The sequence below is a fragment of the Ceratotherium simum genome, chromosome 36 (assembly GCF_057802395.1).
Source record: "Ceratotherium simum simum isolate JZ-2026a chromosome 36, ASM5780239v1, whole genome shotgun sequence".
Taxonomy (NCBI): domain Eukaryota; kingdom Metazoa; phylum Chordata; class Mammalia; order Perissodactyla; family Rhinocerotidae; genus Ceratotherium; species Ceratotherium simum.
This window is the reverse complement of record NC_141935.1, coordinates 6,350,198-6,375,764: the sequence shown is the minus strand read 5'-3', so window position 1 is coordinate 6,375,764 and position 25,567 is coordinate 6,350,198. Positions and strand designations below refer to the sequence as shown.

Genomic DNA, 25,567 nt, shown 5'->3' with positions numbered 1-25,567 from the left:
ACAGTTCTATTGATCCAAGTACACTATTGTTTACAGATCACCACTCCCTTATGAAGACCTAGGTGACTTAGATCAATCTGATAATTTTCCACTAGGTTCTGATTTTGTAGACTCCAGCAGCCATTCAACAAGGAGGTGTGACTAAAGGCTTAATTACTTCCTTTGGCAGTGCAAAGTGAAAGGATGATCTCCACAGGGTTTAAGATGTTAAATGGACACAATGCCACGGCTACATATTTAACTTAAATCAAATAGATTGGATGCATTTAAATAGCTTCTCGCTAATAAGTGTGCCAGTAAGACTCTTACTAAGTTAAAAAAGTAAATAATGCAAGTAAGAAATGCTTTCCTGGGGTTGGAAATGAGCAAGAATCAGTAAAGCTAGAAAATATTATAAATAAAAATTGTAAAATAAAGTATAAAAATTCAAGAGTAAAATTTTTATAAGCGAGAAAGTAAAAGAAAATTACAAATGAGCTCAGACTCATGGAGTGTGTGTGTTCGAATTAGAATGAACTTGAAGTTAGTGAATATATCTATGTTTGACTAATATTACAAGGTATTTATCCAAGTAACAAGAATACTTAGTATTACCTTATTTATAAATTTAAGTGTATTGACAAACATTTTCTGAGGCAATGTCATCCACTCAAAAAGGATGCACCAGTGAAAAATGATGCAATAACATCTATGTTACTCTAGGTACTTGGTCACAGAATTATTTGCCACTTACTCTGAAAATTCACTTAACACCTTCCTTCCTTTTTCTAACTTGTGAAATGATAATAATATGCTCCCTACAAAATATTTCTTCTGCTCTATGTTGGGAATCGGCCAAATTCACATATAGACAGTAAAAGGAGAAGCCAACATTTAAACCCAGATCATCTGATACAAGTCCGGTGTTCATTTGGCCAGGCAAAATACTTGGATAAATGATTTGTACCAAGAATAGGACTGAAGGAGTATCAATACAGAATGGCTAGAATATAGAGTATCTTAAAATTCAGCAACAAGAAATTTGACTCGATATAGTAGGCATCAAGCATCCATTATAGATTTTTCATCATGTGGGTAAAGTAAGGAAAATGATCATTAATCTGTCTGTACTACGAAAGATATTGAAGGGAAGAAAATTTGGAAGTATCAAATCTAAGAGGTAATTAAATCCAAGAATAGGCATAAAATTTTTATGTCAGCTTTCTGAGTAATCTTTCTCTTACGTTTAATGATGCATTCCAAGCTTAGATAAGTGCATTTGGTCCCCAGTGGTGCTCAATAAATATTTGTAATTCTAGTAGATGATAAAATGGCAGGATCTGCCATTTTGGAGATAATATGCCATAATGAAGAGGATCTGGCAGATAATGAATTTGTTCTTCATGTCTAGGAATTAGAACAGTGAGGGCAGAAAACACAAATTTGTCATCCATCAACATAGAGGGAACCATTGAACCACAAGAGCCAGTGAGTGTTCCCAAATCACGTGTAGCAAAAGAACAAAAGACTATAAACACAGCTTTAGTAAACACTTGCTTATTTTTCAAGTGTCAATTCCCATGTTGATTCTCAAACAAAGCATTCGGAGATCTCAAAGAAGATGGTGGAAAAGAGAGAGGTGGCCAGAGATTGGTAGAGGCTGCTGCAGTGAAACCTAGTGATTAAAAAAAGAGGCTCTGGTGTCAGTGATAAATTCTAAAATCAAGTTGGCTGTGGCCTAAGTTTTAGATCTTGGTCAAGTTAACCGAATCTCTGCTCATTTAAAAATGGGAATAATATTATCTGCCAAATTGGCCTGTTGTGAGGATTAAATAAAATAATAAAGTGCTAGGGCCAGCCCCAGTGGCCTAATGGTTAAGTTCAGTGTGTTCTGCTTTGGCATGTTCTGCGTTGGGTTCCCAGGTGCGGACCTACACCACTCGTCTGCCAGTGGCCATGCTGTGGCGGTGATCCACATACAAAATAGAGGAAGACTGACAACACGTGTTAGCTCAGGGTGAGTCTTCCTCAGCAAAATAAATAAATGAATGAATAAATAAATTAATTAATAAAAAATAATAAAGTGCTTAGCATTGTGCAGGGATCAAGATAAAGGCTCTGAGAGAGACTAGTTGCAATGAAGCTTAGCCTACCCTCAGGTGGAATATGGAGTACTTTCTGGAAGCTAAAGATGAAGCCCAGTCCTAGGAAAGGAGACAAAGGTGGACTGATGCATCTCCTTGGAGTCTTGAGTTCTAGAGCCAATCTCAGGGACAATGGGTTAGAAATAAGCCTTCAGATGGAAGACCACAGTAGCATCACCTAAAATGAGCTGTTATAGGCAGAAATTGAGGAGCAGAAAGAGGAAAAAAGTTTAAGAAACAAACAAGTGAAAACAGATAAAACAGGAGTAACTCATAACATGAAAACCAAGAATAAGAGAATTTTAAGATGTAGGAGATAATGAACCTTGTTAAATTTTATATGATATTAAAGCAAATTAAAGCTAATTTAAAATGCCAATGATTTTGGCTAAAAGAGATCTTTAGTCATGTACGAATAGGATTAATAAAGCAGTGGGGAGAAACTATGGAAGATGAGGATAAGAAAGAGAATGGACAGCATATCTGAACTTTTCTCAGAGTTCATCAGCAAGAGTGAAATAAGAAAAAAAATAGAACAAAAGGGGAAAAAATTTCTTGAGAATTGGGGAAACCTGTACATATCTGAAGCTAAAGGGAGAGTTGATGGGGGGGGAACAAAAACAAAAAACTAGAGTTGGAAAGGATAGAAATTGTGGAAGAAATAACTGGAATTACAAGGATAAATATCTTAATATCCAAAGTACAATTAGAGCTCTTTTCTTCATAAAAAGGATTGTAACAAGGACGCCTATATTGGAAGACTCAAACTTCCCAGTAAATTGGAGGGAAGACACTCTACTTACATGGGGAATTGATTGGAAGATTTTGAGACCTAGAATAATAACTATGAGAAAGAAAGCAATTAGTGGCAAAAAGTTGTGAGTTAACTTGCAATTGGCTACCAAGATTCAGAAATGAGCCAAACTTTTGCCTTCCTGCATCTGAAATGGTTAAGTTAGAGAAGAGAGGTGATACTGATGTTTGGCATCTGAACAAAAAGTGCAGAACATATGAACCAACATACAGAACTACAACATAGCCAAAACCCACATCTAAAAGATTCACTCCACTTTCAAACATGAAACTATAAAGTTTTTAACCAAATACAAACTTTCTTCTTTCTGGGACATGGACTGAACTCGAACTAATGTTTCTACCACTGTGGACCAGGTCTGGACTCATGCCTGAGAATTCCCTTAGGAAAGATAAGGTGAAGCAACTTTGCTTGTGACATGCTATTAAAATGCTTCCTGAAATAATGTATGCCAATTCAATGCACTTGAAATTTTATTTGTGCATCAGGTCAGGCCAAATAATAGTATAAATTAAAAATTTTAGAAATATATGTTTGATCTCATTTGACCTCAAAATGTTATAAAACATATTCTAATAAAGCAAATATAAGAACTCTAACATGAGCTCCACAAAACCAGTATGTGCCAGGGCTATGTTCTGCAATGAGTGAAGATTTTAATTTGTTCAACCTGCAAGCAGCCTTGGTAGCTGAAACCCCCGAGCAGCTTCATGCCAAGCAAACATTACCATTTTCTATGTGTACCATATGTGAAAAAGGTCAGAAAGCTCTGCTCTAAGATTGTATTCATTGAGCCCAAAGTGGAGCTTCCTTGGCAAATATTTAGTAAAGTCCAAAGGATTCAATATATGGGAAGAGAAAATAAGAATATTTAAAAATACAATAGAGTTAAAGCTTATAAAATCTTAAATAAATAATTTAAGATGTTTAAAATAATTTAATAAACAGAATTTGCTTTTATTATATGAATTCAAATCTATGATGTACAAGAAACAATAGTCATTATGTGTCAAAAATTTGGATGTTATGATAATACAGAACTGTTCTCCAAAATTCTACAAGCTCAAAAATAGACTTACTTTTAGTTGGTGACTTTGACACACAAGGTTATACTTAGTGGTCGGCCTTCTACCTTTGCTTTGACATTCAAAATGCAATTTTTAAAGTTGAATATGTTTCTATTTGTAATGGTTTCATTAATTACATTAATGCTCTGGAGTTTGTGTTAAGAACTAAGACTATAAAGACAATTATTTAGAATAGTTTATACGAAGAAAATGGGAAATACAATTAAAAATGCAAGTCACATGAAGATAACATCAAGGTTTTACGACTATAAGAAGTGTATGTATACATACATGTGTTATTAAGAATTTTATTTTTAACGTAGTAAATTATTGTCTCAGTTTAATATTATTAAATGTTAAAATTATGGCCTTTTCAAGACAATAAGTTAAAGCTATTAAAGAATACATTCAACATTAAAAAGTGTGCTAAAGAAATCCATCACAAGTCTTATTGTTTCCATGAGTCTTTGTAGGGGGACCAGTCAACAAGAAAGCTACTAAAGGAATGTTTTATATCACATTACGTCCACTCCCTTTCAGTCCCAGCTGATTGCTCAAGGACAGACTATCCATAGCTGGTAAGTGACTAGCTGGAAACGACCCCATACAGTCGAACATATGATTGCATTAATACCTAAACATGATTTGAAGACAAACAGGTAACATTAATTTGCAATCTTATTAGGAAAATATGAATACACTAACTTAAAAATAGAGCCTCTAAAAGCATTTTACTTAATTTGTTTTATTTTAAAATCTGAAGTATTGAATTCAGTCTTTAAAACGTTTGCCTTTAACAGCTCTGAATTCCTATATGAAACCATATGAGGAAAGGGAGACAAGCAAAATACTTACTTGCGACGCTATTTCTCGAGACTGACACAAATGGAGGGAAAAAGAAACATACAAAATACGGTTTAAACAATGAGTAAACAATACATACATGAAACAATCAGCAGCAAGGACAAAATAGAACAGAAACCCACAGAACACTTATACTCTAATTATGTGTTTGATTATTTATCATACGGCTTTTGAATAAAATTAGGTAAAGAATAAGCTATTATTTTTAAAGTTTACGGGAATCCAGAATGTTGTTCTTGATAGATTGTTTTTGTTTTGTTAGTTTTTGCTAAAATTATCTTTCTAAGTTTTGAAAGAAAGAAAAAATGGTCCTAGCAGAAGGAAATAAAACAATTGCCAGAACTTATGAGACTACTATATTCGTGAGAGAATATTTGACATAATTATTGATATTCAATAATCATTATTGATATTAATATCTGTACTATATTTTAAAATTTATATCTTACAGTAAGATTATTTTCCCACTATGTATACATTTAAGTAGGTTTATAGAAATATTCTGAGCTTTCACATTGGTTATAGAGTTTAAAAATTGATCTGTCCAGTCACCATACAACCTCTAAATTTTAGAGGTTATAAAAATCATGCTATCTTATTCTTCACTTCTAAGGAATAATATTCTACTCATTTTTCGATAGGTAGAAGTGAAATTTTCAATTATATTCTTTGGCGTAATATAACTCAAGTCTAATTCATTATCTAGCATTTTAACTATTGTTACAAATATAAAAATTACATAAAAAACATTTGATTATAGGCTTCTTGACACTGTTTATCTCAGGATTCTTAATGCATGGCCTAATGAAATAAACATTGTTTGAGTGAATAAGTTCTCAGCAGAGAATGGGCAGCTAGAATTTCAAAACTATTCTATCTTAATCCTTATGAAAATAATATTATTAATGTGATTTTGTAAAAGGTACACTTTTATTTTAATAACATATTTAAAATATTGTGTTCCAATTTAGTAGTAAAGAGTTAGCGATTGGTAGATGGGACAGTCAACGATTATTCCATTATGCACATTTTTTTAAAGCTATAGGATTTATTGACTATGAAAGTAACCAACAATCAGAGTAACATATTCCACAAATTTATTGTGTACTTTGTAAAGATGTTGGTTGGTACTTCAATATGCTTTAAAATGATCTCTTTCTAATTTCTAGTAAAATTTCACTAGTTACAGTATACTTCAAGCAAATGTGATTTTCAGTACACTGGAAAACTGGAGGCAAATACAGGTCTACATATTCTACCAAAAAATACATAGGAACAAATACGTTTATTAATTCAGAATTTTTAATATTTTTAAAAGATCGTACCATATCATATACTGTATGGTAGATAATACCCCTAGTGGGTCTTGGGTAGCATTTTATAATAAAAATTAATAATTCTGCAATGAAAAGTATGAATATTCACTTTAAGTAGAATAATAAACATTATAAATAATCTCACAACAATTCAAGTGAGGTTTTGTCACCAAATGAGTTTAGTGAGCTTTTAGATTTCAGAATTGTGGATAAAGGATTGTGGACAGAAATATCATTCTTCTTTGTCACCAAGAGGAACATGAGTCCTTGTCCATTCTCTATTTGTTTTTTGACCCAGGAGATTCTGATGTTTATCAAAATTTCCTTAAATAGACACATATGGAAGGTGGTAGATGTTCGTCTGGCGTGGTGATATAGGACTAGGAAACAGGAACAGACTCAGCTGTACCCTGCTTTCCACGGACTGATTTTCCAGTCTCTGAGTGCACCCCCACTTTACTCTGTGTTTGTATAAATCCTCCTTCCACTGATATACAGTCCACCAAAAAGACTGAGATTGTATTACAGGTCTTTTATAAATTTTATAATTTTAATTTTGAATATTCTGTATCATCATTTGTCTTTTCAAAGATGTCTGTTAAAGTATTCAGTGTTTCCCCTACTCCCACAGCCAAAGCAGTGATATAAGTTATAATAACTTTTTTTTTCTCTGCATAGAACATGGGACGATACTGAAGACAGACTAGAAAATGATGTGGCATGAAAACCTACATCTTCCTTTAAAATGATTTTTTTTTTAACTCCGTGAAATAACAGGGAAGCAAGAGTCTTTATATTCGTTTATCCCTATTACATTCTTGAATGAAATGTTGGCTTTTAATTAAAAATTCTGCATAAAATAGGATAGAATTTAATACTTGAAAGTATAAACTGAAGAAATAATCAATAAATGGGTCTAATATGACTACTTTATAGACATATAAGTTATTGTTTTTATTAGATATAAATATATGGTTTAAATATTTAGAAAACATTATGGTTTATTTTGAAAAATAGCAGCTCCCACCACAATCTCTTATTTTCCTCAGATAGGAACCATCTACTTTTACCTCTGTAAACTGAATAACTATTGGTCTTTATCTCTCTGTTTCCACAAAACACACTTGATTGTTGTTTTTTAATTTTTTCCGTTTCTGCTTTTCTCTATTGACTTCTCACTCTGGAAGAAAAGGAATTAATCTTTTCTACCTATTCTCCCACCTTTGCCATCTCCCATTAATTCAACATGCTTCAAGAGTAATATTGGTTAGATCAAAATTGAGGGCGTATTATGACTAAGTACAATTTACAGATAAGCTATATAGGAAACATGGTTACTATTTATTTCCTGCATAAATTTTTTGTTGTTGGTGCTGGAATTGTATTCCTAGAGTTAATAACTGTCATATTTTCTTGATTACTTAATTAGATATGTACTTAATAGTTCATCCTGGACTCTTTGACAATTGTCTAATCTTTTTCTGCTACGTGGAGAGGTATCAGGTGTTCTACAGACGCCATCTTCCTGAAGAAACCTCTCTGAAGCCTTCTGACCTGCTCCAGGTTGCCCTTATGCCTGATGGTCCTTTCATCACCATCCTGGAAATCTCCTTGGCCTCATACTTGTTGCCTGGTTTCCATAAAATATCTGGTTTCCTGCATACCATGATTCCTTTCTCAGTTTACTCCTTCTTTTTGGTGGGAATAGTTTGTTTAGAAAGCAGGCATGGGAAGAATACTTTTGGAGAAAATGCAGAAATATGATTTATTCTCCTCTTACACAAATTTGGTAGTTTTGGTTGAATACAGAATTCTACTTTGGAAATAATATTCCCTCAAAATCTTGACGGCATTCTTCTATTGTCTTTTGGCTTGTAGTGTTGCTGTTGAGAAATCCCAAGTAATAGTGTGAATGTGACCTACCCCTTGGTCTCCTCCTCTATGTTCTCCTCTCCTTCAGTGTTCTGAAACTCTGTGATGCTGTGTGAGTCTACCTTAATTCACTGTGGGGTGCACTTGGTGACCCTTCACATTTGGAAACTAATACGCGTCTGTTCTAGGATTATTACACTGCTATTTCTTCAATTTTGCTGCACTTCCTCTTTATGGAATTCTTATAATTCAGATCTTAGGTGTCTTGGATAAGTTCTCTAGTTTTATCTTATCTTTACTATTTTCCATGTTTGAATTTTTGCTCTCGTTTCTCAGTGATTTCCTCAACTTTATGGCACAAACATTTTCACTTCTGCTATCATATTTTCAATTCCCAAGAGTTCTTTTTTTTCTGAATGTTCTTTTAAAACTATAGCTTCCTGCTCACCTTTCACCCTTGTAACATCATTTTAATATTAATCATAGCTTTTCGGTATATAACTTTACTAACACATTTCACATATCACATAATTCATACACTTCAAGTGTAAAATTCAGGGACATTTTAGTAAATTTACCAAGTTGTACAGCAATCACCATAAGTCAGTTTTAGACTATTTCCATCACCCCAATAAGTCCCATCATGTTCATTAATTGTTAATCCCAATTCCTTCCACCTCCCGTTGCTTTAGGTAATCACTAATCTACTTTCTGTCTGTATAGCTACCTTTTATAACATTTTATACACTTGACATCATACAATATGTGGTCTCTTGTGTCTGTCTTATTTCATTTAACATAATGCTTTTGAGGTTCATCCAAGTTGCAGGACATATAAGTAGTTTGTTTCTTTTTATTGCTAAATAGAATTCTGTTGTATGGATATACCACATTTTGTCTATCTGTTCACTAGTTGAACATTTCGATTGTTTCCAATTTTTGGTTAATATGAATAATGCTGCTAAGAACATTCATGTGCAAGTCTCTGTGTGGATATATTTTTATTTCTCTTGGATAAATACTTAGGAGTGGAAGTCTTTATTTTACGTCTTGAAATTTTCTTTTCCCTTCATGTCCTGTTTTTCCTATAACTTATTTTTTCTTCCTGTTTGTTTATTTTGGTATCTATATTTCATGCTATTTCCTGAAATAAGGAATTTTTAGTTGTCTTCTCATATTTAAGAGTAGATGACTAATAAGTTGATTGAAAGTTCTAGGTGAGATTCTTTTTATTGTGAGTTTCATAGTCATCTGGCTGGATCGTTGATCTGGAGAATCTCCCATGCCTGTATGTTTAAGCCTTTCCACTTGACTTGGTCAGATTCCCTAAGGAAGACTCTTCAATCTGCTGCTGAAGAGTAAAGTATACAGAATGTACCTTTTCACTTAGCTCTCTGAATTCAGCATGGTACTATTGCCCTCAATGGCACCCAGTGTCCCCTAGTCCACAGAACATCTGTGTACCCTCGCCATAGAATCAACCGTCAGTCTTTGCCAGTGTGGGGTGAGGGACAGCAGCACAACTGTGTGAACTGTCAGGGAGATTGGGGATCTGACAGCTATCTAAGCAGGAATATGTCAGACTCTTCAATTCTAATTATTGGATGAAATTTCTACCTTCTGAAATCTGGTGTCTTTCTTTACAGTAAGAGAATATTGGCATTTTGGGCAATGATCAATTATTTGAATTCTAACACTTGAATTTTTTTGAACCATATGATATTTGAGAGAGATGGTAAAATGTATGAATCAATTTTTCACTTCATTAGATTGACTGAGCTCTTATTCTGTGTTTTTATATGATCAGGAAAAAAAGAATGTTTTCCTTTTTGCACAAAACCCAACATCTTTAGTGAATTAATATTTAATTGATGTCTTCCTCTTTTTTATTAAATAGAAGATTGTCTTAAGGGATATTCACTTTAACGGTAATTTGCAAAACAAAGCTTGAAGGTAGATACTGTTCATCATGTTATCTTAAAATCTCTTATAAGAAACACACAATATACTCATTCTTTTAATAGTGACCAGGAAAAACAACTCTTTCTCAAGATGAACTTGTGTCCTTTTATGTATCAGACTACAGTTATTATCTAACTCAACAGCTCTATTTTTTTGCTTTATTGGTCAGGAAAATCAAAGAATTCTAGCTCAGTTCATTTTATCAGTAGCAGTCAGTTCATTTTAGATGCAGAGTGATATTAATTCCTCTGCCCCTATTTAATATATTTTGTTGTAAAAGTGTTTGATAGTTCTATTTTTATCTTTCATTATTTAAATTGTCTCATTTTTTCTACAATAGGCAGAACAGAAAATTTAAATAATAATATGTGTGCCAAAAGATGAATATAATTCAATACAGGAAGACATGAGGTATCATCTTTATTTAACCCAAATTCCCTTTATCTTCCTAAGGATGTGTGTTTTTCATATGAGCTAGAGGTTTGGGGATTTACAAACATTTTACTGAGGTGATCTTTATTTGCGACGGGAGGAATTGACCAAAATGTAATGTTAAATGCTCCTTGATGACAATGCTCAATTACCCTTTCCCTACCTACACTATAAACAGCATACAACAAAGTCCCTTAACAATACAAAATGACTGATATGGATATGGACTTGACCAACGGCAGAATTTACAATGTTCAAATACACGAAGCTTATATATAAGAATATGCTAATACTCTGTTGTATGGAAATCTTCTTTGTACTTACTGAGTTCAAATATCAAATGGTTAATTGCTTAGGCATGAAAGCACTTGTCTTCTCCTAATCTTTAATCAAATAACAATTTTTTGAATCCAGTATTCTTAAAATTTTAGGTGTATCTGGACAAACTATCTTACATATTTAACTATCTGGTATGTTTCTCCTTTCAGTCATTCCTGATTTTCTCTGATTTGGTCTTGCTCTTTGTGGTGTGAACCACAGGGACTACAGCCAATGATGAACTCTGATTCAGCAGCAGATATAGCAATAACGCTCCTTTTAGCATTCCTGAAGCTACAATGAAACCGCCAAAAAGCACCTCAAAGAAACGGAACTATTTTCTGTTGGCCTCAATCTCACTAATTTAAATGTCAAACTATAAATTTTAACAAGAAAACAAAAATCTACTCCATGACTCTTTTGCTTCCTATAAAGCTCTTTTCTATACTTGGATTCACTGATTTTATCACAAAGTGGTTTAACGATTACATGGACTACCAAAATGCATGTAACTGATCTGAGCCTCATAGTTGAGGTAATTTTGTATAAGACCGAAAAAAGAACTGGCTAACCAAAATTTCGAATAACTTTGAGGTATCTGAAGAAGAAAAATATTTCAAGAATATAAACCATAACTTATATTAAATAATTTTATAGATATTGCTGGGATAGTGCGTTTATCCAAAATTTTTATTTCATAAAATAGTCTAATTTAAAATATGATGTGTTACTAAGGATATATAAACTCTTTAGAACCACATAATGTGACCAAATCAAAATGTTGATACATTTGAAGCTGCATGCAGTCATCAGAAACCAGTTCCGTATTAACAGAATCTAGTTTGCTTTTAAAATTACTGAGCTTTTCTCAGGGAAGGTCTGGCCTGGCTATTGGAGTATTTTCTTGGCTTCAGAGTAGTCTTCATTCTAGAGTTTGAGAAATGTGAATTTCAGCACTTACTAACTTATCTTTGTTTGCTTTTTTCCAAATGCTAATATACGGAGTTGAGGAATACGTTAGAAATCTAGACTGCTTGCCCAAGAACTTTTCTTATGTGTCAGAAGGTTACTTAGAATTAACTTGTTCCTGATAATCTTCTAGAAATGAAAAATCCTAGATCTACAAAAGGCATTCAGAGTCCAAAATCCACAAACTAGAATAGTCCCTTCGTCTACAATATTTTGTGAAATTCTGACACAGTTTACTAAAGCAAATAATTGATAAGATTTTTGCATCTGAAAAGTGACACTGTGCTCAGACAGCATTCTTTTTCACTTTCTATGACATTTTTCAGAAATCAATTTCAAAGATTAGGCATGGCTGTATTTAATCAGATTAAACATTAAAACTGGAATATTCTGATATTTCCAAACCTCAGATGTAGTAAGTTTCTGAGATTCAGTCCTGTAGATTCCAATGGGCACGTCTCCGGTAGAAGAACACAACTTCTGATACAGTCTGGCGTAAGTTCTGATCCATAAGTCATCCTCAGTGATTTTCATCTGTAACAAGATGAATTACTTACATATTAAATTTTTAAGAAATAAAAGTCTAGTGGTTATTTTTCACATCTTAAAGGTAGAATTTGTTGATATTTTGAAATCTCAAAGTGTCATTTCATAAATGCTTATCCATGTATTAAACTGATTTATTGCATCCCTGGGGTTCACTCAAACTGAAGAAACCAACTGCTCAATTTGTGACAGCATGACATTGTATTAGCTCAATATCAGTAGGCAACAGTCACTGGTAATTGACTGGGAGATGTTGGAAAACATGTGGAGACTTTTAAATGCTGCAATAACTAGACGCTGCTACTGAGATTTAGTGGACAGAGTCTGCTGATGCTAAAAATCTTAAAATGCAAATACCACCACAGCACAAAAAAAAACTGCCCATCCAAAGTACTAATAACACTCATATTGAGAAAGATGTGTAGCAGAAGGAGCACAGGGCTCACAGACAGGAGGCATAAGTACTAGTCCCTCTTTGCTAATCATAAATCTGGATTGTTAGTGTTGGGAGAGAGGGAGAATCCCCCTCTGCCCTTTTCCTTAAGGTTCTTACGGCTGGCCAAATAATCAACAAGACGGGTTAGCAGGAGAAAATAACACCAAGTTTAATAACATGTATACATGGGAGAAACTCAGAAATGAGCAACTTGTCCCTCTGTCTAAGTTGCTTGCTTAAGTATTGTAGCTAAAGGCGAGGAAGGTGTTGGGGGTGGGTAGTGGTCTGGGACTTCAGAGGGCAGGAGGACAATTCTTTTCAGGGTCATCTATAGATAATGTGGTCAGGGAGAGAGAGAGTTTTTTTGATAAAAGAGGCTTGGTGCCCCTCCCATTGTAACATCTATTTTACATTATCATTACAGCCATCATGATAGAAGATCTGTTCCAGGAAGAAGCCACCATGTCAAATTCTTTAGGCAGTTAGTGGGGGAGGTTAAATGTCCCTCAGGGGAAACAATCAAGGTAAAGAGATATATTTCAGGGTGGCCAAATCTTGATCTCCCACATTAGCAAGTTGCTTCATTAAATACATTTGGACTTAGTATACTCATTTATTAAACAAAGGGGTTAAACTGCACGATCACTGTTTTCCTTTGTGGGAGATCAAGATTTGGCAACCCTGAAATATATCTCTTTACCTTGATTGTTTTCTCTGATGGACATTTGACCTCCCCCACTAACTGCCTAAAGAATTTGACATAGTAACTCCTTCCTGGAACAGATCTTCTATCTATGGCTGTAATATAATATAAAATAGATGTTACAACAGGAAAGGCACCAACAAGCCTATCTTATCAGAAATTCTGTCTCTTTGGCCACATTCTCTGGATGGCCCTGCGAGGAGTTGCCAGACAAACATTTACATTTATAAGGGAAATCTCCATTTGTAAAGGTATCTCCCTCTCTGTATTGGGAAGAGGCGGGATGACCTCATTTCTAGAAACTTATCAATGTGGAAGGTGAGGCCTTAAATCTGCATAATAACCTTACCCTTGTTTACAATGCTCTAGTGGTAATCTCCTGTAACTGACTCCCCCCACCCCCAATATCCTCCTTTGTCATTGGTTGAACATGGTATTTAAGACAAGAATTTCTGCTATTGTGTTGAGAAACGCAGGGTCCCTGCTTTCTCCCATGTATACATGTTATTAAATTTGGTATCATTTTCTCCTGCTAACCTGTCTTGTTAATTATTTGGCCAGCCATAAGAACCTTAAGGGAAAGGGCAGAGGGGGATTCTCCCTCTCTTCCCACACCTTGATAGTACAGCGCCCTGTGTCAGAAACCCTCAGTCTCAAATTGACAGCTAGAAAAAAATACCTCTTGTCACTTTTTTACAGAATGGCTATTTATCATGATTATTAATTTAAAATAATATGTTTTTCCTGAAAATTGTTTTAGGGATTAAAAAAACTATGATGCTATTCTCTGAGCACATATTAGACAAAAAAACGACATAGAAGAGTTAGCCCAAAGTGTATTATAGATGGATTTCAGAATCTATGAGAACAATCTTCTGTTCTAGAGATTATTGACTTACAGAACAAAGAAACCCCGATCCTGGCGTAGTGTCCAATCCCAACAGAAGTCTGGCGATAGAAATCATATAATCTTTCACAAATGACTGCAACAGAAACAAAATATGCATTTATTATGTGTATGGAATGTATAGAATAGCCAAGTATGAACATCTTACCAGTTGTAAAAGGTTACTTCTCATAACACATCATTAGGTTTCCATAAAAAAGGAAATAAAAATTTATTTTGCCAGTACATGTACACTTAAGTTATCCATAAGGAAATTTGGGAAATGATTATTCTCTACAATATCCTGACATGCTTAAATTTTATGCATGCTATTAGACATAATAAAGCACTGTCAGATTTTTTTTAATAACAAAAAGCTATGAGTGGAAATAAAAGAGAATATTAAAGAAACTCAAAAGAACAAAAATTTGCAATGAAATAGTTCAACACTTTTTTAGGATTAAGCTCTATGATAGTAGAATAAATTTCTAATATTTAAGTAAATCTAAATATTAATGAATTAATAGTTTAGTATTAAATACTATCAGACTTTTTTTGTGCTAACATATCAGATATATTTTGATTTGTTGCTAGAGTACTACTCAATAGTTAGAGTATTAACTTAATGATACCTCCAATTTCTTCAATTTATTCTTAGCTCTGAGTGAAAGGAACAGCTCAACCAATACAAGCAAACTTCACCATGACATGTAACAATGATTTAATAAATTGTATGAAATGACTGCCTTGAGTTTGACCTCAAGTGTTAAAAAGCTAAAAGTTTAAATAACCATCTAGTTATTTTGCATAGCAAAGACTTTTAAAAAGTCGTAATTCCTTTAAATAAATCTACTAGACTACTTTGTTGATTACTAGTTTATTTTACCAACAGCTAGTTTCAGAAAAGTACACCCTTCTATCTAAAGGAGAACATAAGGAAACATGTCCATTACTTTTTTCAGGGCAAAGAAATGGCATTCTAATTTTCAAAGTATGTGAGTCTCCTAGTAGTTAGGACATGAAAACATTGGGAACCACCAGGAGGAGTTGTGACTGGCATCGTTAGAGAGCATAGTTCAACCTCATGCGTTAACTCATTGTGTGCTAAAGAAGAGGAATTTTTAAACAAATTCTCAGGCACTTTAAACTATTATTTTCCAAAACCAAAAACACAAAGTACTCATGGAAGAGAAAGTAAACTGAAGATTTGGCAAATGATGATTTTAAATTATTTTAAAGCCAGATGTGGTAATACAGCTAATTTGTTTACTATCTTAGTCACTAACACATGGCCCTTTGTTGTGTAACTTCATCAGGGCATAAACAAGACGTAGGAATGAGCCAAAAAGATGTAGACAGCCCTACTTGATAGCACCAAATCTGTGCATTAAATCTCACGCCATTCAATTGTAGAAGAATATTTTTCAGTTTCACTTAGTGTCTATTTAATTTCATTGTATATAATACTTATTTTTTTAATAATTAGTTTTCCATCTCAAAGATGAGATTTAGTAAAAACTATTAAAAATATAAGTGACCTGTGTTTTGAGTGGGAAGGAAAAACGGTACTACTGAGAAGATATAACAAAAGAAAATAACCTTCCAATAAGTTAAAAAAAAAAAAAAAGGGCCATAAGAAACTCCAACATTACACAAGTGTGGGATCATTTACCCCACTGATTGATAATACTGTCTATCACAGTTTTCTTTGGAGCAGCAAACGCAACGATGTCTAGGATAGAAGTATATTAATAGTAAATCACTACACAACTGTAGTCATTAATAATAGTTCTTGAATATATAATATAAACTTTTATCCTTAAGAAGATGGGCTTAAATCATTAACCAAAACAATTAGATGGTATTTAGCATATTTTAAGAATACAAGAATGTTTATTATATAACTTTAGGAATTATACATATAATTTCTAATATCTTTTTTTAACACATAAATGAATAGTCTCTACCTATCTAAAAAACAGAGGATTAAAATATCTCATTTAAAGTCAGGAAAAGGTAAATAGGCAGTTACTACTTTGGAAATTATTGTTCTAGTTCATTCTTGCTGCAGTAGCTTCAGAAAAAACACAACTTCCTGTATCTCTATTTATAAGAGAAAACACGGGGCAAAAATGAAGAGAAAGAAATAACTACTGCTTTCCCCTTCTGCCTAACAGTTTTCCTTCTATTTAGCTTATATATTAGACTTTCTCATGAAATTTTATTCAAACGAAAGATCCTGTTGTTAAAAAAACCACTGGTGCATAATGACATGCTATTGATATAAATCCTTCAGTTTCTGCATTTCTCTTCAAACAAGCCCTCCCCTCCAATCCTCTCTTTAAGAGATTAGAAGCACGTGTGTTTGGGATGAAAGCCCTGCCTCCTGGAGTGCCCAGATAATGTGTCTGGAAACTTTAGGGCAAACAGGAATGTTTATTCTCTTCTGTTGTGTTTGTTCCCGCACTCATCTGGCAGAGGCAGATGGTTCGTGACACTGCTAGAGGCATACTCACGGGCATAATTAGCCCCAAGCCCAGCAGAAAAGCTTTAACTAACTTTGGATTGCTTTATTCAGTCAAGCATTATAGAAAGGGGTACATAAAAGTTGTAATCAAAAAGAGAACAGGCACAACAAAATATTTGAATGCTTAACTTGAGATTAAAGTTATCAAATAATTTAAAGCCCTATGCATATCTTTTTTCTCTTAAATAAAAATATTTAGAAATTCACTTGAATCAGGAAATATGAAATATTCCTGCTGTTCAGTTTCTGGCAAAGTTTTAAAAAAAGATTAAAATGTATTTGTGTAAAATAACATGATGAACTTATGCAGTTATGATAAAATGACAATGTTAACTTTGGCATGCTGGAACAAACTAAATGGTTCTTAGTTGTTGTAAAATGTTTTCTTTGTTTTTCTAAAGTAGGCAATAATTAGTAGATGTTTAAAATGTCCTTGCTTTATCTGTTTATTGACATTAACTTGGTATCTTATTTAAAAAACAAAAGACTATGAAGAAGACTGTCTTTTTTTTTAGCCTAGTAATTTTTTCCCCTTAGTTTTTTTTGTTTGTTTGTTTTTTATTGTTTTTTTTTTTTGGTGAGGAAGAATAGCCCTGAGCTAACATCTGTTGCCAATCCTCCTCTTTCTGCGGAGGAAGATTGGCCCTGGACTAATATCTGTGTCCATCTCCCTCTATTTTATAATGTGGGATGCCTGCCACAGCGTGGCTTGACAGGCAGCGTGTAGGTCCCGGGATCTGAACCTGCGAACCCCTGGCCGCTGAAGCGGAATGTGTGAACGTAACCACTATACGACCAAGCTGGCCCCACCTTAGGTTTTTTTTCAGTTTAGTAATATGCCTAGAGTTATACACAAAATGTATTAAAATGTCACATTAAGCATTGTAGGACACTAGTGCCAAAGAGAATGCCTAAAAACTATTTCATAGATTATGCTAAAAAATGTTTTTCTTACAAAATGTTTCATGAGCACATTTATGTCATTAAATACATGAAATAAAATATTGAATTACTTCCAGAGCCAATTTTAAGTTAACAGTTCCATGAGAAATATTAGATGTATTATTCATTTAATAAAATCTAAATGAAATATAAAATAAACATTTTAGAGAGAAAAACAGAAATACAGCATACCTGATAGAGAAGCGTGTCCAACATGCTGATGCTAAACACCCTTCCAGCAGCAAAGGGCAGTCGAAACATAAAGGCCAAGTTAGAACCTCTCTCTCGCTCTTTCTGTTCAGAAATTTGAAACAGAAAAATTTGTGAGCATTTTATATTTTATGGCCTTTCTGCTTAGTTAAACTTTTCTGGCATGTGTGAAGAAAGACATTCTCATTATATGGTTCTTAGCTATGAATGTCGTCACTTCACTTACAATTATATTTTTAATATGTCCCTTTAATTTTCATAACCAAGTTTCCTTAATCAATTAAAATACCCAATACTTAAAACAGGTTAATCTATTCATCTGTTCATTAAATATTTATTTACTCTTCTTTTACCTTCAGGGTTTACACTGAAGGAAATAAACTGTCCTATCTCCACACGTCTGAATCCTATTGATAAGTATCATTTTATAAGCAAAATAGTAAACTTATTCCATTCATTATTAAAGGTTCCAATCAAACACTAACTCATTTATTAAATTAGTCACTTAATATGCATTGAGAGTCTATTCTGTGTAGGGCATTATCCTCGGTGGTAGGGACACAGAATTCCTAAATAGAACTAATAAATTCTGTTAATATAGAATTAGTATGTGTTGAATATGGCGAGGCACTAGTAAAGAAAGATGGATACTTCCCTTGCCTGCAAGAACTCACAAAACTGTGAGTGGTACCAGTAACGAAATAGGCAAAAACACCAAGGTAAGTATACGTAATGACACAGAGAGAGATGCTGTAGCAGCATGTAGGAAGCGCCTCTGGCTCACTCTTTTGGTGGAAAAGTGGAGAGGCTGAATTAGAAGTAATGTCTAAATTGAGACCCAAAATATGAGTAGAAATTAGCCAGTAAATTTGGGGAGGGTGGGTGATAAGTACAAAGCTATAAGCAGAAGGTCTAGCATATGCTAGAAGCTGGAAGAGGAAGAAGCTTGAAAGACTTGAAGAACTATAAGCAATTCTGCAAGAATAGAGTATGGAGTGTGAGTGTATGGGCTGGAGGAAGAGGGCAGAAATGAGACTGGACCGGTAACCATGAACTAGATGTTAAAGTACCAGGATGCATGAGAGCAAAGAGGATGCTATCAAGAATTCCACTGAAAAACAACGGTGTGAATTGAGACTGTCCCAGGAAAAACAGAACATATGCATACTGGTTTGAAACCATGTTAAGCATTTTGGACTGCATCTTAAGTGCAATGAGGGAAAACTAAAATATTTTTAAGAAGAGGAGTGATGCAATGAGTGAGTTTTAGAATACTCACTCTGATGACAATGTGGAAAATGGTTTGGGGATGGGGAGGTGGCATGGGGAGATTGAGCAAGATAAACTAGGGTGTTAAGGCAGCAATTCTAATGAAAAATGAAGGTACCGTTTGATGATAGTGAAAAATGTCAATACCATAATATTTGCAGAGACAGATCTTTTTCAAATTTATTTAGATATCAGATATTAAATTTGAGAGGATTTTTGACTGAACTTGGCAGTAAAGTAGAGAGAAGATGAGGATGATACCCAAGTTTCTGGACAAATGGGTGGGTAATGGTGCCCTTCTGTAAAAAAGAAAATGTAGAAGAAGAGCAGATCTGAAGTTAATTTGGACTCGAGTTTCAAGGTTAGCAGAAATGTCCAGTTGCTAAAAATACGGAACTGACAAATGTATAGCATACAGTGGTTTGAAGCTTGATTCTAGAAACACATATGAGGTTCTAGTTAAGTACTGCCACATCTAGTTGCATGACCTTGTACAAGTTACTTAAACTCTCTGTTTCCCAGGTCCATCACCTGTGAAATGGGATTCATATTGGTGACTACATCCCACTGTCATTATAATAACTAAACAAGATAAAACATCTAAAAGTACTGTATATAGTAAGCACTTAAATTATTATTATTAATTCTTTGAACATGCCAAATTATGCATCACCTCGAGGACTTCATATTGCTTGCTTTCTTCCTGTAAAGCTGCTTCCCAAGTTTTTACAGGGCTGGTGTGTCTAGTGTGATCATTGCAGCTCAAATGTGACCTCCCCAAAGAGACTTCGCTTTATGACCTTACTTAAAGTAGCCTTCCCTAGTTACTTTGGAATATAACCCTGTTATGACTTTCATAGCTCTTTTGAAATCTCTAATTCCTGGTTTCTCTTTTTATTCCTCAACTGTCTGAGCTAGACCACGTGTTCCAGGAGGGAGAGACCAGGCTTTCGCTTTCTGTTTCATAAACAATGCTGAACACAATGCCTGGCACACAGATGGTCAACGAAATTTTGTTGGACAAATGACTAAATCTGTTCTGCTTATGGTAGTGGCCCACATCAAAAGGAAAGTGATTGAAAAAAGTTTATAACATTCATATGAGGAAGCAAGAAACAAAAAAACCTGAGGTTCACTCAATGCTTCTCTCTTCTCACTTGGGGTCTTTAATGGAGGTTTGAAGATGTAAAGGGTGGCAATGTCCGCATTAGGCAAAGTTCTCTTAGCTTAGTATTTCCTTTGACTGTTGTGTTTTACAAAATACAATGATAAATATTTCTATGATTGCTTCTAGTACAAAAATATACTATATAGTCGTCCCCCCTTCTCCGTGGGGGATACTTTCCAAGACCCCCTGTGGATGTCTGAAACCTCAGATAATACCAAATCTTGTATATCCAATGTTTTTTCCTATACGTACAGACCTATGATAAAGTTTAATTTATAAATTAGGCACAGTAAGAGATTAATAACTTCTCTTTGGTGTATCCCGATTGCCAGCATCACTACTCTTGCACTTTGGGGCCATTATTAAGTAAAATAAGGGTTACTTGAACACAAGCACTGTGATACCGGAAAGTCAATCTGATAACCGGGACGGTTACTAAGTGACAACAGGCGGGCAGCGTCTACAGCGTGGATCCTCTGGACAAAGGAATGATTCACGTTCCAGGCAGGAACACAGCAGGAGTGTGCGATTTCATCTTGCTACTCAGGATAGTGCACAATTTAAAACATGAATTGTTTCTTTCTGGAATTTTTCATTTAATATTTTCAGATTAACCATTTGTGGTTGACTTTGGGGAACTGAAACCGCGGGAAGCAAAACCTTGGATAAGGGGTAACTACCGTAATTCCTTTTTTAAAAACATATCCTATTTCCTTCCTAGTAGAATTCTGCATTCAGTTGAAGTTTCAATGATGATTTTGTTTTTTCCTAGCAACAATTTATCTAAACATACCTAAAAGGAGTCTGAGACATCCAAATCATTATTAAAAGATCCCAGAGACTTTAATACACTTGGTCTTACCTATCTCCTCCATTTGGTTTGCTAATATGAACATGTGTCCTTGTTAGAAGAAGGAATTAATTTCTGGCAGAAATTTTATTTTCTCTAAACTGTGTCCATCCAATGCCATATGAAATGAGATGATAAAATTATTGGATTTAGCAGAACAGTGTGGGAGGTGAAACAATATCAAGAATTTTATCAGCATAAATTAATGATTGCCATCCCCGACTTTCTCGATGACAATTCTTCTACATGCCTTCGTTCTTCTGCCTGGATTCAACCACATTTTAATCCCCAAATCTAGTGGCTTTGCTCAGCATTCATCCTACTTGACCTTTTGTACAGTGTTTGACAGTTTTTTTCTTTTTTCCTCTCTTCCTCCCTCTCCCTACCCTAGTCCACCAACAGCTTTCAAATCTCGTTTCCAAATTCTCAGGCCCTTGGCAAACTAACCCATCCTTTTCTGCCCCCCAGGGAGGGGTCTTTTGAATTCAAGTACAGAAAATCCTCATATAAAATTAAAAAAAAAAATGCTTCAACCGGTTGCTAGGGTTTTGTGTATCCTTCTTATGGCTCTTTGCTAGAAAACAGACTCGTCTCTATGGAAACTACCACATCACAGCGGCTCAGAACAGCAGCTCTGAGACAGGCTGCCTCTTCCCAGAACAGGTTTCCTATCAGAGCCTCTCACTGCATTGTGTGCCTGGGAAGTGGGGAAGAGAGAGGCCCCTGGAGTCCTGGGTGGCTTTAAATCTTTCTCTCTCTTTCTTTCCCTTGTCATCCCTCTGTATAGCGAACAGAAGGAGGAGGCAATTTCAGTAATAAAGAGCATCTCTCTCTGTATTTCCACTTTTCTTCTTACCCTTTACCCATTAGGTTCTTCCCACACTCGTGCCCGCCTTCGAGCACGCGCGCGCGTGCAGCACCACACACACACACACACACACACACACACACTCTCTCTGTTCCAGTTAGATAAATGGTGCTTAGAGGGGGCGCATTTGATGGGGCACTCAGGGATCCGTCTTGTTTATAAGGACTCAAGACCAATTCAGGCCCGAGTTCCAAAATGCCCTTGAGTCAACCCAAGGCAAGTTCATCCTACGGGAGTTTAGGGTGTGAGGGACCCTCTTCCTTATCTTAGAGAGGAATGCAAGGTCATGTAGGCAAAGTTATTATTCTCCTACACTAAAATACAAGTAGTCCTTGCCTTATAAATAGGGTGATCATATAGTTTATCCTCCAAATCAGGATGTCTATGAGAGGAGCTCTTAGTAATTATACTGTGACAATAGCCATACACCAGGAGAGTCTGGGCAAACCAGGACCTTGACCACGCCATCTATAACTTAGGAATATGTGCTTTACAAACAAGACACACAAGAAAGTGGCTTCCTGTACCCTGTTCTTCCCTGAAGGCCCTCCTGCTCCTGAAAATTGAGAAATTTGGAAAATTGGAAGCTTTTGAAAAATATGTGGGTTCAGAAGTGAAGAAAAGAATGATGTTGAAGGATTAGAAGATCAATTTTCAAGAAGAAAGAGTCTTGTATATACAATATTTCATACACGTGTATCTGCAGATAAACATCTGCCAGGAATATCTGAGAATGCCTGTTTCCATACCCCTCACCAACACACGTCTTCTTACATCTTTTAAGCTGTGGTCTCTCCAATATTCTTTAGAATTATGTCATTTTTCTTATGTCTGGTCCCTCCTGCTCTGTTCACAGCCAGACTTTCGTCTCCTCAAAAATTCGGCGCTGACTTGATGAAGACAAACACAGTGACTGTAGACTGACACAATGTCTTCTAATTGTGGGAATCCCTCTGTCTTCTGACGTCACTAGCTTGGCTTCCAGCCTATCTCTTGGACTCCTCACTCATTTTTTCTGATTTATCTTCTTCCTGGACTCTCCTTTATGAACCTCAAGATTAACTCCTTCTCTAAACTCATCTCCTTTATGGCTCTCTTCTTTCGAGAACTTATCTTTTCATAACACTTTACATTTATACATTTATGTGCACAACTTTTAAGTCTATATGTATGTCTCCCGTTCCTTTTCTGAGCTTCTTTTACATAGCACCACTTATTTATTACATACTACAGCTTTAATTTATCTTAAAATAAATAAATGTTCTATCTACCTCAGTAAAGTCAGTTTTTCCCAGAGTTCCCTCGTTAGTCGTAACGACACACATCTATCCTGCCAGTCCTAGATCAGGCTTTTATTATCTCATGACTGATTTATTGAAATAACTTGCTCTTTCTCTCTTTCCCGCAACGTCACTGTGTTCTCTCCCAGATAAACACAGCAATGTCACATCAACTTGATGAAAGCACAGTCTGCTGACGCCACATCCCATGTCCTCACTTAAAAACTTGCCATTGCTCCTCATTCACTACACAAGAGATTCCAAAGACTCAGTATCCAGGGTGCACCACGGTCTAGCTCTTCATTAAAAATAACTTGAGAAGACATTTCTCCAACAAAGACATACAAATGGTCAACAGGTATATGAAAAAATGTACAACAACACTAATCATCAGGGAAATTCTAATCAAAAGCACAATGAGACATCATCTCACACCCGGCAGTTATCTAAAACAGTCAAATTCATAGAATCAAAGCGTGGAATGGTTGTTGCCAAGGGGGCAGGGAGAGGGGGAAATGGGATGCTATTAATGAACGGGCATCAAGTTTCAATCAAGCAAATGAATAAGCTCTAAGATCTGCTGTTCAACATTGTACCTATAGTCAATAATAATATATTATACACTTAAACATGTGTTAAGACGGTAAATCTCATGTTAAGTATTCTTCAGAAAACAAAATAAATAAAATAACAATTTGCACAGAAGCACCTCTTCTTTTTAGTCTTCTGGATACCAATCTTACTCCCTTGTGTGTATATTTGTTCTAAGGATAACTGCAGATGGTTTCCTGTGGTCGGTGCCTGTCAAGCCTTCCTATTTTAGTTCTCTGCGTCATGAAGTGGAGGGCTGGTTAAGTGTACCATCTTCTGTGACTCTGGATTCAAAAGTGAGTTGTGCCTTGCAAACTAGTAAAACAATCAAATGATGAAGGAAACGCTTATTGATGTGGAGGGAGAAGTAATAAGGAAAAAATAACATTGGCTTAAAGTCCTCGTCTAGTGTAATATTCATTTTAACTTTTCAAACAGAAAGAAAACCCAAAAGTTACCTTTGTCATCCTAGATGGCATTTTTTTGTGACTCATACGCATGTTTTTAGCTCATCAAAAAATAGATTCTGCAAACTCTTTTTCTCTCACATAAATATCTATATATTTATATCTATATCTACATCTAAATCTTTATCTATATCAATTTATGTAAGTTTATTAAAAGACAAGTAATTGCTGGTCTCCTTGCAAATAATAAATAGTTAACCACTATATTATAGTTATTTATTTTCATAAAATATTTAACTCTATAAAATTATAAAATTTTAATAATTGAACTTTTCCAACTTAGTTATATAAATCCATTACTTTCCTGCATTTGATATTTCACTTTGAATAGTTTTAAGAGTTTGATATGTGTTTTCATATTCAAAATAGACACATATATGGTTGTTTTGGATACTGTTCAAAGGGAAGCCACTTACATCGTAGTATATATGAATGTATATCCTGGACTGTGCACTGCATGGTCTTATTGGCCAAATGTCAAGACTTTCGTCTCAGTCTATTTGGGCTGCTGTTATAGACTGGGTGGCTTATAAACAACAGAACTTTATTTCTCACAGTGCTGGAGGCTGGCAAGTCCAAGATCAAGGTGTCTGGTGAGAGCCCACTTCCTGGTTCATAGATAGCTATCTTCTCCCTGTCCTCACATGGCGGAAGGGGTGAGGAAGCCCTCTGGGATTTCTTTTATAAAAGCAATAATCACACTCATGAGGGATCCACCCTCATGACCTAATCACCTCCCAAAGTCCCTACCTCCTATTACCATCACAACAGAGGTTAGGTTTCAACGTATGAATTTTGGGGGGACACAAACATTCAGTCTATGGCAACTTTGGACCTGTTGTGTGAAGTCATAATACTGTGCAATACTGTGTGCATTCTTAATAGATAAATTTGCACATTAAAATAGTTATCCATATAAATCACATTTTATCACTCCTCTAGAGTAGATCAGCCAATGCTTTTGCACACTGAAAAAAAAATAGAAACTAGTTAGTATTCTCCTCAAATTCTTTCTGGGCCAATATGGGGAAAGGTAAATATTTTCTTAAACACAGGATAAGAAATTCTCCTAATGAATCACATCCAA

General features: G+C 34.9%; 1 protein-coding gene across 3 annotated transcripts in view; it reads right to left on the bottom strand.

Annotated features, from left to right (window-relative positions):
- Positions 1–25,567, bottom strand: part of KCNT2 (potassium sodium-activated channel subfamily T member 2) — a 341,540-nt gene that overhangs the window by 42,560 nt on the left and 273,413 nt on the right. For 2 of the 3 annotated variants that reach the window (XM_087424351.1, XM_087424352.1), the window contains exons 22-25: positions 17,970–18,071; positions 14,322–14,405; positions 12,143–12,271; positions 4,860–4,880 (exon numbers count right to left, since the gene is read on the bottom strand). In XM_087424351.1, the coding sequence (XP_087280477.1) occupies positions 4,860–4,880; positions 12,143–12,271; positions 14,322–14,405; positions 17,970–18,071 (336 nt within the window). The remainder of the gene's footprint in view (positions 1–4,859; positions 4,881–12,142; positions 12,272–14,321; positions 14,406–17,969; positions 18,072–25,567) is intronic. The other variant, XM_014794147.2, reaches the window with a different exon arrangement.